The sequence below is a fragment of the Peromyscus californicus genome, unplaced genomic scaffold (genome assembly GCF_007827085.1).
Source record: "Peromyscus californicus insignis strain IS unplaced genomic scaffold, ASM782708v3 Scaffold_23__1_contigs__length_62951481, whole genome shotgun sequence".
Taxonomy (NCBI): Eukaryota; Metazoa; Chordata; class Mammalia; order Rodentia; family Cricetidae; genus Peromyscus; species Peromyscus californicus.
Window position 1 is genome coordinate 6,332,952 of NW_026294534.1, and position 17,107 is coordinate 6,350,058.

General features: G+C 50.3%; 1 protein-coding gene across 2 annotated transcripts in view; it reads left to right on the forward strand.

The window, feature by feature from the left end:
• Col4a2 (collagen type IV alpha 2 chain) overlaps positions 1–17,107 on the forward strand; it is a 142,863-nt gene that overhangs the window by 82,735 nt on the left and 43,021 nt on the right. For both annotated transcript variants that reach the window (XM_052751637.1, XM_052751636.1), the window contains exons 5-13: positions 5,382–5,516; positions 5,823–5,867; positions 9,016–9,132; positions 10,360–10,431; positions 11,078–11,113; positions 11,222–11,284; positions 12,823–12,858; positions 14,652–14,693; positions 16,383–16,475. In XM_052751637.1, the coding sequence (XP_052607597.1) occupies positions 5,382–5,516; positions 5,823–5,867; positions 9,016–9,132; positions 10,360–10,431; positions 11,078–11,113; positions 11,222–11,284; positions 12,823–12,858; positions 14,652–14,693; positions 16,383–16,475 (639 nt within the window). The remainder of the gene's footprint in view (positions 1–5,381; positions 5,517–5,822; positions 5,868–9,015; positions 9,133–10,359; positions 10,432–11,077; positions 11,114–11,221; positions 11,285–12,822; positions 12,859–14,651; positions 14,694–16,382; positions 16,476–17,107) is intronic.

A 17,107-nucleotide genomic window follows, 5' to 3' on the forward strand; every position in this document is an offset into this window, starting at 1 on the left:
GTGGTGGTGGTGGAGGTGGTGGTGGTGGTGGTGGTGATGGTGGTGGTGGTGGTGATGGTGGTGATGGTGGAGGTGGTGGTGATGATGATGATGGTGATGGTGGTTGGTGATGGTGGAGGTGATGGTGGTGGTGGTGGTGGTGGTGGTGATGGTGGCGGTGATGGTGGTGGTGGTGGTGGTGGTGGTGGCGGTGGTGATGGTGGCGGTGGTGGTGGTGGTGGAGGTGGTGGTGGTGGAGGTGGTGGTGGTGGTGGTGGTGATGGTGGTGGTGGTGATGGTGGTGATGGTGGAGGTGGTGGTGATGATGATGATGGTGATGGTGGAGGTGATGGTGGTGGTGGTGGTGGTGGTGGTGGTGGTGGTGGTGGTGGTGATGGTGGCGGTGATGGTGGTGGTGGTGGTGGTGGTGGTGGTGGTGGCGGTGGTGATGGTGGTGGTGGTGGAGGTGGTGGTGGTGGTGGTGGTGGTGGTGGTGGTGGTTGGCTGGGGTTTTTTTAGTTTCACCTCTTTCATTTGAGTCTGATCCATTTCAAGTGGAACATTCCTGAGTGGAGTGAGAGATGGCTTCATCACATGTGGATTTTATTTACTTAAAATTTTTTATTACATATATATACACATTTACACACATACACACATATATATTTGTGGGGGAGGGACACACTTGTACATGGCGTTTGTGCATGTGTGTGGGGGTCAGAGGACAACTTTCGGGAGTCGGTTCTCTCCTTCCACCATGTGAGTCCCCAGAGGTGGAACTCGGGTCGTCAGTCTTGGCGGCCAGTGCCTTGACCCGCTGAGCCATCTCACCAAGCCCAGGTGTTATTTCCTCCTTAACCACAATCTGTTAAATTATTTTGGAGAGTAGTTCTAAGGTCCTTATCAACCTTCATCATATAACGAGTCCAATGTTGTTCAGTTGGCCCTCTTTAATTCACACTGTGGGTGATCTAACGTGTTTACAGATGTGAACTGGTCATCCTTATGAACAACAGACAGTTCTAAATTCTGGGGTAAAGAATAAGTTTCCCAGATCCTGAAGATGTCTGCCTTTGCGGACATCTCTCGGATTTTCCAATGCATGCCATCAGCCTTACAGAAACTCAACTAGCACTTAGGAATTCCCCAGGATCACCAAGAGCTGTAGTCTACTGCCCTCAGAGGAAGGAAGAGTTTTCAAGGAGCTGGGGAGGGTAGGAGGGTCTGTGACTGGTGCCCATGAAAGGTGAGACAGGAAGAGTCAGCTTAGGAAGGAGAGGGAATTTCCTACCATTCAGCCTTGGGCTTTGCGTCACCGAGATCTATTCTGCTCTACCAGGAAAGGCTGCAGCCGACTGAACATCCTGGTGTGCACAGGGACAGGTTCTGTCCTTGGAGACGGGTGTTGGGCTTCTCTGGCCTTTGGCCCAGTGTCCAGTTGCGCCTACACACGTACAGTCTGATGACACTTTGCCCTGTTTCCGGGTGTAAATGTTCCCAAATTCAGGAGCACTCTTGGTGGCCTCAGCACACCTCCTCCAGAACCACGGAGTTTAGTAAAGTTGGCTTTGAATTTGGCCTCGCCCTCTGGAAAATGGCTGGCGACCAGGTACGCACCAGTCATGACTCCAGAAAGGAAGGACAGGGTGTCGGATGGACAAACTCCTGTTTATGCTGTCTTCTAGGGAAGTTTGATTGAAGTTAATATGTAGCTGACAAAAATGTTTTTTTCCCTCTGCCTCACTCAAAAGCCAGACCTCTCTCTGGGCTAGAACTTAACACTAAAGAGATTTTTCTTATTAAAAGATAACCATCTCCTCCCTTGAGCGCCAGTGGAGGGAAGTGGTGTGGCGGGACACGGTGGTATTTCAGCAGCAATGCACACAGGAACCTCTAGGAATTGTGTGGAATACAGATCCAAGGGGCCAGAGCCATGCCTGGGACACTGTACTTCTAGTGAGTTTGGCATAAAGTTGGAATGACTGACCCCACCCAGAGACACATGGACAGAACTCGGTCAGCCAGGATCCAGGCAGACAGCCTTTGATGCCGGGCCTTTCTAAGCCCAGCGATGGCTCCTCCCTGCCGGTGTTCCCCACTTCCCCATGTCATCACCAGGGCACAAAATGGGATTGCTGTTGTTAAACATCTGGTGGGCCACCTCCCCGAGATGCACAGTGGAAGGACAGTTCTCATTGTCCCTCTTCCTAAGAAGCCCATCTCTGTGGGTAGAATGGGGTGGAGGTGGGGGGGGGGGGTACAGCACACGATCTTCCAGGTCCTTTGAAAAGTGTCCACAGACTTGTAAGATGTATTCTGTGTCCCTGCCCTATGGAAATGGCCATGGGAGGGAGGAGACTTTCAGGGATGTTGCAGGAATTTGAAGAGCTTTGTGGATTTGGGAGTTTTGAGGCTGATGTGTAGACACCTTCTCTCGGGACAGTTTTATTTTTAACCTCTTTACACAAGGAAAGGAAGAGATGGAAGTGAGTTTTCTGAGCTGGACTTTTCAACAGAGGATGGAAATGGCTGCGGCCGCTGATTAGCACAAAGGGAAAGCTTCATCACCTGTGCCTGCAGCTGCTGCTCACACTCCACGGTGCTCTCCCCCGCCCAAGCAGGACATCCTGGGGAAAGCCCCAGCCTGACAATCCAAACACACCTCCCAGGAGCACACTGAGAATGTGCACAAGTGCCCAGTCACCCCACAAGGCAGGGTTCAGCCTGGCAACAGCAGCCAGCCCCAGGCGCCAACACACATTCTCCCCGAGGTGCCCCCCTCCCCGAGAGAAGCAGCCTGGATGCTGTGAAATGTTCTAGTCCATCAACACCCAGGAGTTGTTCAAATTGACAAGCTTGGCTAGAGCCAAAGAAGAAAATCGTGTTGACATAAGGGTGACGTGAAATTGGAGTGTTTCTGGTAGAGCCCTGAAATGGTGCAGCCACTGAGGAAAAAGTCTGGTCATAGCTCAGAAACTTAAATGTGGAACTGTCATGGGACCCAATGAGTCCTGGGGATAGACACCAAAAACTGATAGGAGGAACTCAGGCCGATGTTTGACACACATGATGGTAGCAGGGCTGTTGGAAATAACAGAAGTGGGATGGGCCAGTGGGATGGCTCAGCAAAACAAGGAGCTTGCGGTGCACCCTGGAGACCTATGTTTAATCCCTCTAGACCCGTGTAAAGGTGGACGGAGAGGCCTGACTCCACTCAGCTGCCTTCTGATCTCCAGATGTGTGCTGTGGCGTACATGCCCAGGCACACACATACAGAAACACTCAAATATGCCCATTAGTCGATGAAAAGACAGACTGAGGTATATCCATACAATGGAATAATATTCAGCCATGAATATGAAGTACTGGTCTGCGCCACAGCGTAGGCGAGCCCCCAAAGCGTTATGCTGAGGGAGAGAGAAGCCAGACTCAAAAGGTCACACATCACGTGATTTCTTTTTTTTTTTTTTTATTGATTTATAGAAGAGGGAAGCCACAGAGATAGAAGGCTGAAGGATGGTTGTCAGAGACTGGGGAAGAGGAAGCCGGAGGGGGGCCGGGGGAGGGGAGGGCGGACTGTTAAATGGGTCTGGATTTCCCTCTGAGGTTAGGAAGGTATTTTGGATCTAGATAAAGGTGAGGATTGCACAGTGTAGGAAACCACTGGGTTGTGCAATGAAAGGTGACCTCCTGTTCCAGAGGAGACAAGCCTCGAGCTTACCCCAAAGCCAGACACCCATCCGAGAAGTACAGGTCAGAGGTCTGCCGGCAGTGAGCGGAAATGAGTTCACAGGGGACTCTGTGTCTTCCCCATCAAGGGGGTCCAGGAAAGGGTTTGAACATGAGGAATCAGGGTGGTCTCATGGCCCCCATACAAGTCCTGTGGTAGATGGGGACCTGTGTATTCCTCGGTTCTGGAATGGTTAGCCCCCCTGGCAGACTTGCAGGCTGTGAACGGTAACGATAGATGCCACCGTGAGGAGTGTCCCATCCCCCTGGCGTGATCACTGTAAACACTGGCAAGGGGTGGCCTCTACAGGACATGGGGAACTGAGGCTGCTCCGCCGCCTGTGTCCAATCCCAGGGAAGCTAGATCTATCACCACCACAAACCAAGCCAAGAAGGACGTGACTGGAAAAGACCCATAAAAGTCAGAGCCAAAACGTTCTTTTCCCGAGCACACAAACAGCAATCAAACCACAGTGCTTCAGAGACGGGGAATTTAGGGTCCTGGGTCCAGCCCACAGAGCCACTGTCCCCAGGGGAAGCCACACAGTGGGACCGGCCTCTTGTCTCTAATGTTCTCCAAAGAGGCTGTGATGCATGGACTCCGCCACTGCTCAGGATGCTGAGTCTGCCCCGGCCTGGCTGGGCTTTTGATGGTGTGGCATGGCTGGATGATGCTAGGAGGCATGAAAGATGGAGGAGTGGAGCCTTGTATCTACCACTCAGGCACTGAGCCAGATGGAGCCTCAGGGACCTTTCCAGACTCCCCTTGGGTTGAGGATGTAGGGTACCTGAGCTCTGGGGTGCCAGTCTTTAAAGAATGGGACTCTCCCATCCACCTGTGGCTCCTACAAGAACCAGTAGAAGAGGGACATGAACAGCTTTGAGGAAGGTCTCCCTGCTCCTAGATGGGCACCTCCGTGACATCCACCCCATACCTCACCTCCTATGAAATTTGTCTTCTCACTTTAACCCTATGAGACACTAGAGATGACCTCTCAACACTCAGTAAAGACATACACTTTGCAGTAGAGACAATGCACAGTCAAGACTGCCCGTGTGGGCCATGGAGGAAAAGACCAGAAACAAAGATGTAAGCCTCCCCCATCCCAGGGGCAGCACGGGGCTTGGAAATGGGGCAGTAGACAGGTCTCGACCCCTTCAGCGACTTCACATAAATGGGACCCTTTAGTCCTTGTTATTACTGATTATTTCATAAGCGTCTGTCTTCCGAGTTCGTGTCTGTTGGAGCATGTATCGGTAATTTCTGTTTAAGGCTGAGTAATATTCTATTGTAAGGATATGCTGTGTTTTGTTTGCTCCTGTATATGTTATATTGAGAAAATTGTTGGGAGCATTTTACCTGAAAGAAACTTTTAAAAGCCAAGCATGTTGATTCCGTCACCGCAGCTCAACCAACATTCGATCGCCTGCCATCAACCTCACCTGTCAAGCACTCTCGTGTCCCGTACTGAACATGTTTCCCCTGAAGCTCTTTGACCTCTCTCCTTAGCCAACGACCCCTCTGGGGTGGCTCTGGTAGAAGATGGCCATTTACATGACGTGCGTGAAGACGGTAGATCTTGGAGACTAGGAAGTGCAATTGGGAAAATGATTGTAACTGAGAACGCATGCTTGATTTCAAATGTGACACTGAATATGTGTTGTTCCCACAGGGTCAGCCGGGGCCAGTGGGCACCCAGGGGTACACTGGGCCCCCAGGGTTGCAAGGCTTCCCAGGACTACAGGGCCGCAAAGGAGACAAGGGCGAACGGGGAGCTCCTGGGCCAACCGGACCAAAAGGAGATGTGGTATGGGCCCGGGCTGGGGTCCTCTGCTGTGGGTGGGACTGAGGGTCCTGGCTGGGGTCCTCTGCTGTGGGTGGCACTGGGGGTCCTGGCTGGGGTCCTCTGCTGTGGGTGGCTCTGGGGGTCCTGGCTGGGGTCCTCTGCTGTGGGTGGCTCTGGGGGTCCTGGCTGGGGTCCTCTGCTGTGGGTAGGACTGAGGGTCCTGGCTGGGGTCCTCTGCTGTGGGTGGCTCTGGGGGTCCTGGCTGGGGTCCTCTGCTGAGGGTGGCTCTGGGCCTTTCTGCTCTTTAATTGCTCTGATTATTCACAGGGAGCAAGAGGCGTGTCTGGGTTCCCCGGTGCAGATGGAATTCCAGTAAGTGTTTGGGAAGATGAGAGAGAAGGTTAAACATTGTGTGTGTTCCAAGCAATGCATTTCTAACTTAAAGAAACCTTTGAAATGGAATGGCTTCTTTGTTTATAGCATCAAACGGGGTGGGGGTGGGGGTTTCTCTGCATTTGGCTTTCTCCTGGATTCCAGGCAAACAATGGGTTTCCTTCCTGAAGGTTCTTATAGATAGGGCTTCAGGACTGAGTCTGCTTTGCTGAAACTTGACCTTGTTGGCAGTCAAAAAGATAGAGCATGGCTCACAGACGTTAAAGAGCTGGCCTTGAGAGGTCATCTGCCGCATGGGCAATCTGAACATGAAGTGACCCAGCAAGGACCAGGATAGAATGAAGGCGCCACAGTTTGAGCAGTCCAGATTCTCTATAGTAATTGCACATAACAAGTCCAGAGGAGAGTTCCAGGTGGGAGTTCATGCCTGTCATCCCAGCATTTGAGAGGATAAGGCAGGAGGATTGCCATGAGTTCAAGGCCGCCACCCCCCCACACACACACACACACACACCACACTGTAGGGCGGTGGGGGGGAGTTGATTTGCTCATGAGAAAATCTTAAAATGCAATAAAAGTGTTTTTATAGGCTAGTTTACTTTACTTCTTGTGGCAAAAAAAAACAAAAACAAAGCCAGCCTGACTCACAGCCTTCCTCGCAGGACTCAGCCAGCAGATTCCCAGGGCAGGCAGGCTTCCTGGCCAGACCCGAGCTCAGGGATGAGTGTGTTTATCACACGTCCTGTCTGCTGCTATGGCTAGAGGCATGGACTCTGTGGACCTCACCCATGTTCACTGTGTCTGTGCCCTGCTGGCGTATGTCTGCTCTCTTACTGTGCACATACAGGGAAGGAGACGGTTCCCCAGCTTCACTAGCAGGCCTGATACCAGGAACAGGAGCCAGGGAAGGGAAGTCTGCTCTTTGCCCTCAGAACCATAGCCCCACAGTCTTAAAGGAAGTGGAGCAAAGGGAAGGCGGCCATGTTTAGCAGACCATGAGCTCAGCATGCCCGGGTCCTCAGTGTCACCCATAGTGTGCTCCAGCAGACTTGGGGTTACACCACACAGTAGTCAGGAAAAATGAAGTAATTGTTGCATTCCTTGGGATCTTGAGAAACTGGCCAAATACAGAATCCACACATTTCCAGAGATAAACAAATCATAAAAGATGTTTTCCCACAAACAGCCTGGAACTAAATTGCCCATTTTTAAACTACTTCTTGGAACTCCTTGGACTGCCCCGCAGTTCCATCTTGATGGTTTGGTAATCCAAATTAATTAAGATGGAGGAACATTATGGGATGGAGTGGAAACTGATGTCTCATTTTTGTTCATTTTTCATGCATATGTTTATTTCATACCAAATGATTACCAAGTTAGAGGGACAGTCGCCACCATGTCCTCAGTTTCAGCTCTGCTCACAGATGCCAGAGTCACTGCAGAGAGTACAGCACAGATGATGTGGCCTGAATGTCATTTGTCAGCACTCATCAGTTTGTGGCTCTTGATCTTAAGGGGACTGTATCATGTTACATGGTCGAAGCTGTGTAAGGCAGCATCCATGCGGAGCTTAGAGCTGTGTCCCAAAGAAAGGTGTCTAATGAGATACTGAAAGATGGATGTTTAGGTCAGTGTGACTTGACGCTGTCTTCAAAGCTCAGTTTTAAACTGAGACCATGTTAGTGTGCATATTCCAGTGCTGTGGGTCGGTTCTAGGAAGGAACCACAGCAGGCAGTCTCCACCAAACATAAGACCTCAGCCGTATGTTTCAGAGAAATGCCACAGAGACAGCAGAGCTCAGGTGAACCCTGTAGAAAGCTAATTCCTAGAGGCGGAATTGAAAGGCCAGGTCTAGAAGCCCCTCTCATCCTTACCCAGAAGGACCCCAGAAAGGAGAAGGGACACTCCTGAACCCACAGAACAGCAGGGATAACGCCGACTCACCACAGCACAACTGCGCAGACCAAAGCCACCTACAGCAAAGAGATGTGCAAAGAGAGAAATTTCTTTTAGTATTTTTCAATATCATTGTTTATGTGGGATTTGTTCCCAGACTCTTAAAATTTTCCAAATTTCTCAAACCTTTAAAAAAAAAAAAAAAAAGGCATCCAAATGGCCTCAGAAACCACTTTGGAATGTGTTTGGTTTTTACCAAGATACATCATTTAAAGAAATTGCACAATTACAAAACATACCTAAATACCGAAATGCGTACTGTTTTGGTAAATATCAAAACAGACTGTGTTCTAAAAAAGCACGAAGTGTAGGCTCTTGGCTCCGTCCCATTTGTCAGAACCCGCTCAGTGCAACCCAAGACCCTCTGCTCATGACAGGCTCTTGGTCATGTTGCCTCCCCAGTGGACATGCCGAAGGGTTTTGATATTCTTGTCTAAATCTAAACCCCTGCCGGGCATGGTGGTGCACATCTGTAACCTCAGCATTTGGGAGCCTGAGGCAGGAGGATCTCAAGCTGGCATCCAGCCTAGGCTACATAGTGAGGCCTTGTCTCAGACGACCAGGAAACAATTAAAGCAGTTGTGTCAGCAAAGAAAGCAGCTCTGGGGTGTGACTACCCCCTTCACTTGAGATCCGGCCCTGGGGTGTGACTACCCCCTTCACTTGAGATCCAGTCCTGGGGTGTGACTACCCCCATCACTTGAGATCCGGCCCTGGGGTGTGACTACCCCCTTCACTTGAGATCCGGCCCTGGGGTGTGACTACCCCCTTCACTTGAGATCCAGTCCTGGGGTGTGACTACCCCCTTCACTTGAGATCCAGCCTCTCTGGCTCACCAGAGCACAGTTCAGTGAGGCTGGTAAAGCCATCCAACAGCCGCATCTAACAGCTCTCACAGGCTTGCAGGATTTCTTCTTCCCACTGCCTGCTGAAAGGCCCCCAGGGCAAGGCAGAGAAAGCCAAGTTCCCTAGCGCCTGTGAGGAAGCCTTGCACCTGCTTAAGGCACACCTACATCTTTGCCTGTTTAATCTTTCATTCCTTCCTTTGTCCACTTTTGAGTTATCTTCCTTGGGTTTGTGCTGGGGGTGTGGCTTTGGAGAACATTTACCGTTGTTTCACAGATCAATTATGTGAAAGCTCGACTGTTCACACACCATTCTGCTTTCCAGGGACACCCAGGGCAAGGTGGGCCCCGAGGGAGACCCGGCTATGACGGCTGCAATGGGACCAGAGGAGACGCAGGTCCACAAGGGCCCTCTGGACCTGGGGGCTTCCCTGGCCTCCCTGTGAGTATAAGGGCAACGTGGTGGTATGGTTAGCCTGTCAGTGTAACTGGACCAAACATAATGGGGCCTTGGCTCCACTTCCCAGGCTCAGCCAAGGAGGGCCGCCTGCCACGCCTTGTCCTTGCCTTCACAGCTGATGGAAGCTGCTCTTCCTGCCCACTTTTTTCTTCCTTTTTTTCCACAGCTGACTGTTCTGGGTTCAAACAAATCCATTGTCTCTATTCTTGACTCAGTGTTAGGTAGAAGATAAGTGACTTGATGTATGTTCTTGCCTACTGTCTTCCAAGGATCACACCATTTCCTTCCATATTCTAAGTCAAATAACAGTGAACGACTGTAATAGCACAACTAAACCGGAAAGCTGGAGTCTTGTCCCAAGTGTCTATTGGCACTGAGGAATCATCTGGGCACCTGGAAGGTGGTCAGGTTCTCCAGCATCTATGAAGAGGCAGATACACAATGGAATTCCTATAATTGTCCATTTAGTGACCTCATTCTTGGGATCTTTGCAAAGAGTCCTAAAGTGTTCTTTCAGAACTATATTTCAGGTTATGCTAACATTTTTTCATTAAGCCTTTGTATTTTGAAAACACTGAGGTGAAAAGAAGCCATGAGCAAGCATCCCCACCTTCATCCTGTGGCGAGTTGGTTTCTCTGGCCAGTGGGTTCCACCTCCACCTTGCATCGCCCACTCACCCCTGTCTCTTTTTGGTGTGGTTCAGTGTTTCAGTGAACTGCATGACTTCCTCTGTCTATCGAGCTTAAGCTTCATGACCAAGAGACACATGTCACTGTAAAATGCTGATTACATATAGATGTTCAAAGGTAATGTGCACCCATTTGTACAGACTGCCTAGCTTTGACGTAAGTCAAGCCATTCTCCTGTATTAAATATCTCTAAGAGTCTTCCTGTTTCTGTTGTTGGGGCACCAATACCATTACAAAGAAAAGATAACGTAGTTCTATGCCAGAGGATGAATGTGGAGGTTCTGAAGATAATTTAAATCCTATAAAGTGTTTCCCTTGTAACTCTAAGAGTATGAAATAGAAAGCCTCAGACTTATAGTTAGACCCTGAGGAAGTTGGTATGGGGTGGGGGGGGGTGCCTATGTAATCCATGGGGACACTGGACATTGTGAACAAAGACTGGCAGTCACCTGTGTCATCACGCTAGAAGATAACGGGTTCTTCTGTGCTTTTCTTTCTGTGGTGTATCTGCTACTTTAGGGGCCCCAAGGACCCAAGGGGCAGAAAGGTGAACCTTACGCACTATCTCAAGAAGACCGCGACAAATACAGGGTATGTGTGCCCTGGGTGGGAGACGGGACTCGGGGATCCCATGTAAACTGTCAACAAAGCTAGTTAGGAATTAGCTCTGAGTGAAAGAAGGAATTCACAGATTCATGGGGAGCTCAAGGCTGTGGTTGGGGGGTGGTCATCATATTCTGTTTGGGTTGGGTTTATTTTCCCCGTGCTCTCAATGCCCCAGACCAAATACCTCAGTCTGTCAGGGCTTCTATATTCCATGCTTACTTCCAGCTCTGCCGTGGAGGTAAATGAACCCAAAGATGCTCAACACGAGTAACTCTCAGTGGCTTAGGAGATGGCTCAGTCGGCAAAAGACTTGCCTTGCAAGCATAAGGCCTGAGTTAGTAATCCCAAAACCCGTGTATAAAGTGGGGCACAGTGTCTGATACATAATCCCAGCACTGGGGAGGTGGAGACAGGCAGATGCCTGGGGTTCAGTAGCCATCCAGAGTCGCCTACTTAGGGAATTCCAGACCAATGAGAGACCGTCTCACGAAACCATGTGGCTGTCTCCTGAGGAATATATTGACCTCTGGCCTCACGTGTGCCTGTATGAACTCGTTCACCCATATGCACACACACACACACACACACACACAATTGTAATTCTTAGTTAACCCTGTTTCCTCTCAACCAGGGTGAACCTGGAGAGCCCGGACTGGTCGGCTACCAGGTGAGTATCATTTTCATTAGGGACTATTCCATACAGAACTTGAAAAATATCGGAGTAGACACACGAGTCTGCCTGTCTTCAAACCATGCTCTCTTTGTCTGTCCACAGGGGCCTCCTGGCCGCCCGGGGCCAATAGGACAGATGGGTCCCGTGGGAGCTCCTGGAAGACCGGTAAGTTCCTGTGCTTGGTCACCCCCAGGCCCATGTCAGACCCGTGGATGTTCCTTTTTTTACCTACTGAGTACCATTGAGCCACAGATTGGTTCTGGCTGGGGTCCCTACCATCATGTGTAAGCTCTCCAGGTTCCATATTAACTATGTGACAAGGGACCTTCATCCCTGGAGAAAGCAAACCAAATATCCCACTCTGGTCAACAAGAAGGAAACAGATTTTTTTCTGGGCCAGGCTGTGTGTGACAGGAACATCCCACCTGGGCCATATCCACTGTAGAAGGGGAGACATTGGGTGTCCTGGGCCATATCCACTGTAGAAGGGGAGACATTGGGTGTCCTTTATAGAAAGGCACTGTGTGGAGGCTACAGGCTGTCCCTCCCTTCTGGTGGGCGGCACAACGACACAGCAAAGTGTGAGGGGATAGAAGCGGAGTGAGGGAAGGCTTGCAAGGAAGGAGGAGGAGGGGGCTAGTGCTCCCCAGCCCCGCCCACTCCTCACCAGCCCCACCCACTCCTCACTAGCCCCGCCCACTCTTATCACCTCACTGAGCCCCGACCAAGCACATCTCGGCCACCACGAGAAGACTTCCGCCTCATTAAGAGCACTTCTCGGTGGTGGCGCATGCCTTTAATCCCAGCACTTGGGAGGCAGAGACAGGCGGATCTCTGAGTTCGAGGCCAGCCTGGTCTACAGAGTGAGATCCAGGGAAAAAAAAAAGAGCACTTCTTAGGCTCACTCATATAGCAACAACTGAGCGGCCTAGGGTTTTCCTCTAAATAGAGTTCAGAGGGGCTGGACAGGCTCAGTCGGTGGCCTGCTTGCTGTGTAAGCATGACAGCCTGAGTCCCGTCCCCGGTGCCATGTGAGAAACTGAGTATGGTATAACACACCTGTAATCACAGAGATGGCGAGGCGGAGACAGGAGGATCCCAGAATCCCGCTGACCAGCCAGCCTAGCTGAATTAGTAAGCAACAGGTTTAGTGTGAAACCCTGCCTCAAAAAATAGAGTATGATGGAGTGATTGAGGAAGGCCACTGGCCTTCTTGCATGTGAACACACACGTGCATGCACATGTGAAAAGTGTATGGAACAGATAGAAAACACAGTTCGAGGACCTTAGGGTGCAGATGTGCAGGTGCTGAGTCTGTGGAATTGACCTACAGATCCGTTCTGTCCACGAGCATTTGTGATTCCACCACCAAAATGTGACAGTGTCATCAGGGGAATCTGGCTGCAGTCACAGGGCCTGGGACCTCACAAAGCATAGAAACAAACACATCCAGGACACGGGTGAAAGTCACCAGCCCAAAACACACAAGCAAACCAGGAACAGCTGTGGGCAGACAGCGATGCATTCCAAGGACACTGACCCCGTCTTCCTCCTGGCTTTTCATCCCACCAAGACAGATGTGGGGAAGCTCTGACCATACTGTTCGAAGTGGACAGTTGATGGTTTTTCCCAGGACCTCCAAGCAGATGTCATCTGGGTCCTGGGAGGGAAAGAAAAATATGCATGTCTTTGTATTTCTGCAGGGACCACCGGGGCCCCCTGGACCCAAAGGACAACCAGTAAGTTGGCAGGGACAAGGCGGGGGAGGGCTCTTTGGTGATTAATGCCTGCATTCTTCGACCAGAGAACAACTTGGCTGACAGCTATTTGTGGTGTAGATTACGCTGAGAGCCATTGTGTAGTTTAAGACTTGCTGTGTAGGAAGAGATCCTGTGGAGTGTCTGAGCACCTGGCCCAAGCCAATGTGAGGATGCTGGGTGACGCTGTTTGGGGCTCCATGACACCTCTGTGGCTGTGTGCAATGAAAGAGGTGCAGTTGAACAGCCTAGGGGCAGCTCCTGTTTATCTGCAGGTGCAATTTTCCAGGGTGGGCAGGGGGGCACTGTGTTTGTTTAAGGGAAGTGGAAGACCCCCATCCTACCTGGCTATAGTGAGAATCCCTCAGAGGCTCAGGTCAGCACCAGAGACATGTCCAGTGCTTCTGAGTCAGGCATGCAGTTTGTTAGAACCTTGGAGAACAGAGCCAGGGTTTGTTATGACCTGGGAAAGCTGGACAAATGTCCAGACTCCGTAATGTTGATGAGGAAAATATCTGATCAGAGATACTGGGGTCCAGCAGGAAGCTTGGAAGAGCCATCCACTGCTCCATATCCAGATGCAGGTCTTCATGTTCCCACGCCTGCTCCATATGCAGTCCCATTTCTGTGACCCCTGGTGACCTTGCCCGCCATCCACCCCCATACCCCTTAGGCTCCCATCCCTCCAACAGAGTTTCCAGCTGGAGATGAAACTCGAGGAGGCTCCTGGATACCCCCCACTCCCCCCACACTCACCCCCATCAGACAGCCCCCGAGCAGGATGGGAAGGGCCTAGAGCCAAGGACAGCGGAAGTCTGCTCGGCTGCAGGGCCAAGGAAGCAGTGGCCCAGCCCAGGCTCTGGCCTCAGATCTCCCCTGGCCGCTGCAAATACAAACAGCCCCCTCACCCTGGGCCAAGTCACTTCCTGGCAACTTTGAGGAGCAGCTCTGAGCAGGGCATGCTGTGGGGACTCCATGGCCGCCATGCTGTGCTTTGATATGAGCTCCCAGCCAGGTGGCGGAGCAAGAGAAGCAGAATTTAATTAAAGGTTTTGCTTTTATTTTCAAAAGATATCTAAGCATCGGAGGGGGCAGACAGTAGACTGCAGAGAGAGACTGGAGGGTCCTGTGTGACTCTTGCTCACTGTAGCAAGAGAGAGACCCTGGGAAAGAGACACAGCTGCTTGGGGCCAAGAGGAAAGAACTCTGTGTGGAAACGCGTGTGAATTCGTGGGGTGGCTCCTCGCATGCATCGCTGGTCCCAGGCGTCAGGGAGGGCTGACTCCAGCCCAGCTGCTCCTTAGAGGAGCTGTTAGATAAACACTGGCTGAGATGCAGGCCTGACTTCGCCTCAGAAAACAATCCAAGCAGGCATATAAATATGAAATGTGATCAGTGTTAATTAAGTCCCCTAAAATCATTAGAAAGAAAGGAATGCTTCTATGAAGTTAGGGTGGTTTTTACCAAAATGAGATGACTTGGATCTCCAGATGCGGTGTCTGGACAATCATCTGGGCTGCACTTTACGTTAGAGGACCCAGAACCTGAGGACGAACTCTGACCTCCTTTGGATGGGCCGAGTGCTAATGTGTGAGCTGACAGGATCCGTCTCCACCACTCACTCCTCAGGCAGAGGACCAGGCAGAGGCGCTTGGCTCCTAAAGTACAAGGATCACAGTTCAGGGAGGGCTTGGTCTCTTTTCTTCTAAAACAATCCTTCAATTCGCTGTCATTCTTGATTCTTGCAAACTCATAGACACCATCTCTGTTTCCAGGGCAACCGAGGACTTGGTTTTTACGGAGAGAAGGGCGAAAAGGTAAAGAGACCTGATGACAGTAACTAGTGACCATCACTGCCCAGCTCTCCAGGTGACCTGCAAACACACAATTTGCACAGAGATTGTGTCAAGTGTCAGGTCGCCCACACTCCAGGGACAATTGTGGATCAGTGAGACATGAATGTGAGCTGTCTAGGCTGGTGTAGATTCTGACAGGAACACGTGACTTCCACCTATCTTAAGGACTGGGAAGTGGAAGTGTCCCCTAAGAGTGTCTTCTAAGGTGTGGGACCCAGAGATGATTAAAAGGACTCAACTGAACCAGGCAGTGGTGGCACACGCCTTTAATCCCAGCACATGGAGGCAGAGGCAGGTGGATCTCTGTGAGTCTGAGGCCAGCCTGGGCTACAGAATGAGTCCCAGGACAGCCAGGGCTACACAGAGAGACCCTGTCTTGAAGCAAAAAGGTGGGGGGACTCAAGTGAAGAATAATCTGGAATTACCACAGGGAACAATCACATGGCCGCCCTGGCTGACTTCAGTCCCGAAAGGGTTATGTGACTTCTGTTACCTCCTACTGCTATCCTTCCAAGACCCATAGCCTGGAAGAGGAACATGGCGCCCACCCCATCCAGCCAACCCCATTCTCATTCACCTGTGAGCCTGGCTGCTCACTGAGCAGATCTGTCCCTCTGGCTCTTTATGTACATGCTGTCATTGAATTCCATAAGTGGAAATCAGAATTCCTAAGATATTCAGGGGGAAAAAAATTGAAGATCAAAACACATAAAAATGTAAAGTCCCCTACAATGAAATATCCCACAGTAACAGTGTAAAATGAAAGGAATAAGGACCTGGGAGGAGTCCACTAGTGGGAGGGAATGGTCACGTGGGGGACCGTGGAGATGAAGTTAGGTCTGCAAGCCACAAAAGGATACTAATGAACACAGCAAGGCCGTCATGGGTACTGTGGCCTCAGACAGTCTTCAAGCATGTTAGCACTCAGAACACACACAGAAGCCTTCTTCAAAGGGTGACCCAGCACTCCTCTGCTGCCCTTCCAGCTACATGATAGCTAAGCTCAAACTCAGGTGTCGTGTGTGTGTGTGTGTATGTGTGTGTGTGTGTGTGTGTGTGTGTGTGTGTGTTCATCAGTTTCAGGAGACAGGGTGTGACAAGGTGTGAGGCTTGCTGGCCATCGCTGCTACTGACACAAACGCAGTGACCGCCTCCTTGAGATATTTGGTCTAGCCTTTGCTCTTTAGCGTATACAACACCTTTTGCTTGCGGTGACACCAGAGTCAGACCTGACAACTTCCTTGTATAGAAATCCATCGAGGGAGGAGGTGGGATCTGTGGGTGGTATGTAGGGTGAGTACAAAATTTCTTAATAAAAAAAAAATGTTTAATTAAAAAAAAGAAAAAAGAAATCTACCAAAGGCTGTATCCCACAGAAGCAGGTACAGTGTAGAATTATTAGTGATCTCTGTGACCTCGACACATCACTTCTAAACAATTACTGGTGGAAGTTTGGTTCACACCATTTTAGATTATGATTTTGATTTTGATGTGGTGATATGATGGTTTAGAATGGTTTTTGCTTCGACACAAAGCAGGCATTCAGTAATATGCGAAACAAAATAGTGTGTGTGGTAGGATTGTGCTGTCACCCAAGCTACGTACCCTTCTTCTGATTCAAAACTGTCACTTTTGCTGAACAATCTGCAGGGTGACGTAGGCCAGCCAGGACCCAACGGGATCCCCTCCGACATCACGCTTGTTGGGCCCACAACGACAACGTACCATCCGGATCTGTACAAGGTAAAAGGGTGGTCATTCCCAGTTGACCTAGGAAAAGGAGGGTGCAGATGTCACTTGCTTCATTTTATGCAAACAGTTGCATCCTAAGATGGGAAAGACCTCACCGCCAAAGTGAGAAGAAAAGAAAAAAAAATCAGATTTGCACCAGCTCTCAGGGGGACTGTACAGTTCCTGCCAGCCAGCAGGAGGCGATTGTGAGCTGCAGAATCTGAAGTGTGGGCAGCCAAGATGGGCCAAGGACCTGCCAGTCCGAAACAGTCCAAAAATAGTGAAGAAAGCCTATGCTGCTTTTAAAGCCTCTTGGCTTGAGATGTTAGCGTGTTCCAACTAACTGCCTTTTCCTAAGCAGACCTTATTTGACAGAGTGTGGTCATTTGGGGGTCTCCTTAGGGTGTGTTCTCCCACTGTGGGACAGATATGTGGGAGCTAGCATCCATCTCCCTGGATGCTCAGAAGTGCCTGTGCCCTGCTTCTGGTGCAGATAACTGCTTCAGAAAAGCAGAGAAAGGCTTTCAGACACATCACAAATCACATAGGAATTCATTCATCTTGTGACAATTCTAGAAAAATAATCGTTTTTGCATTTGGATTTTGAAGCTGCAGCATTTGGTGCTGTTATCAATTGCCAGGAA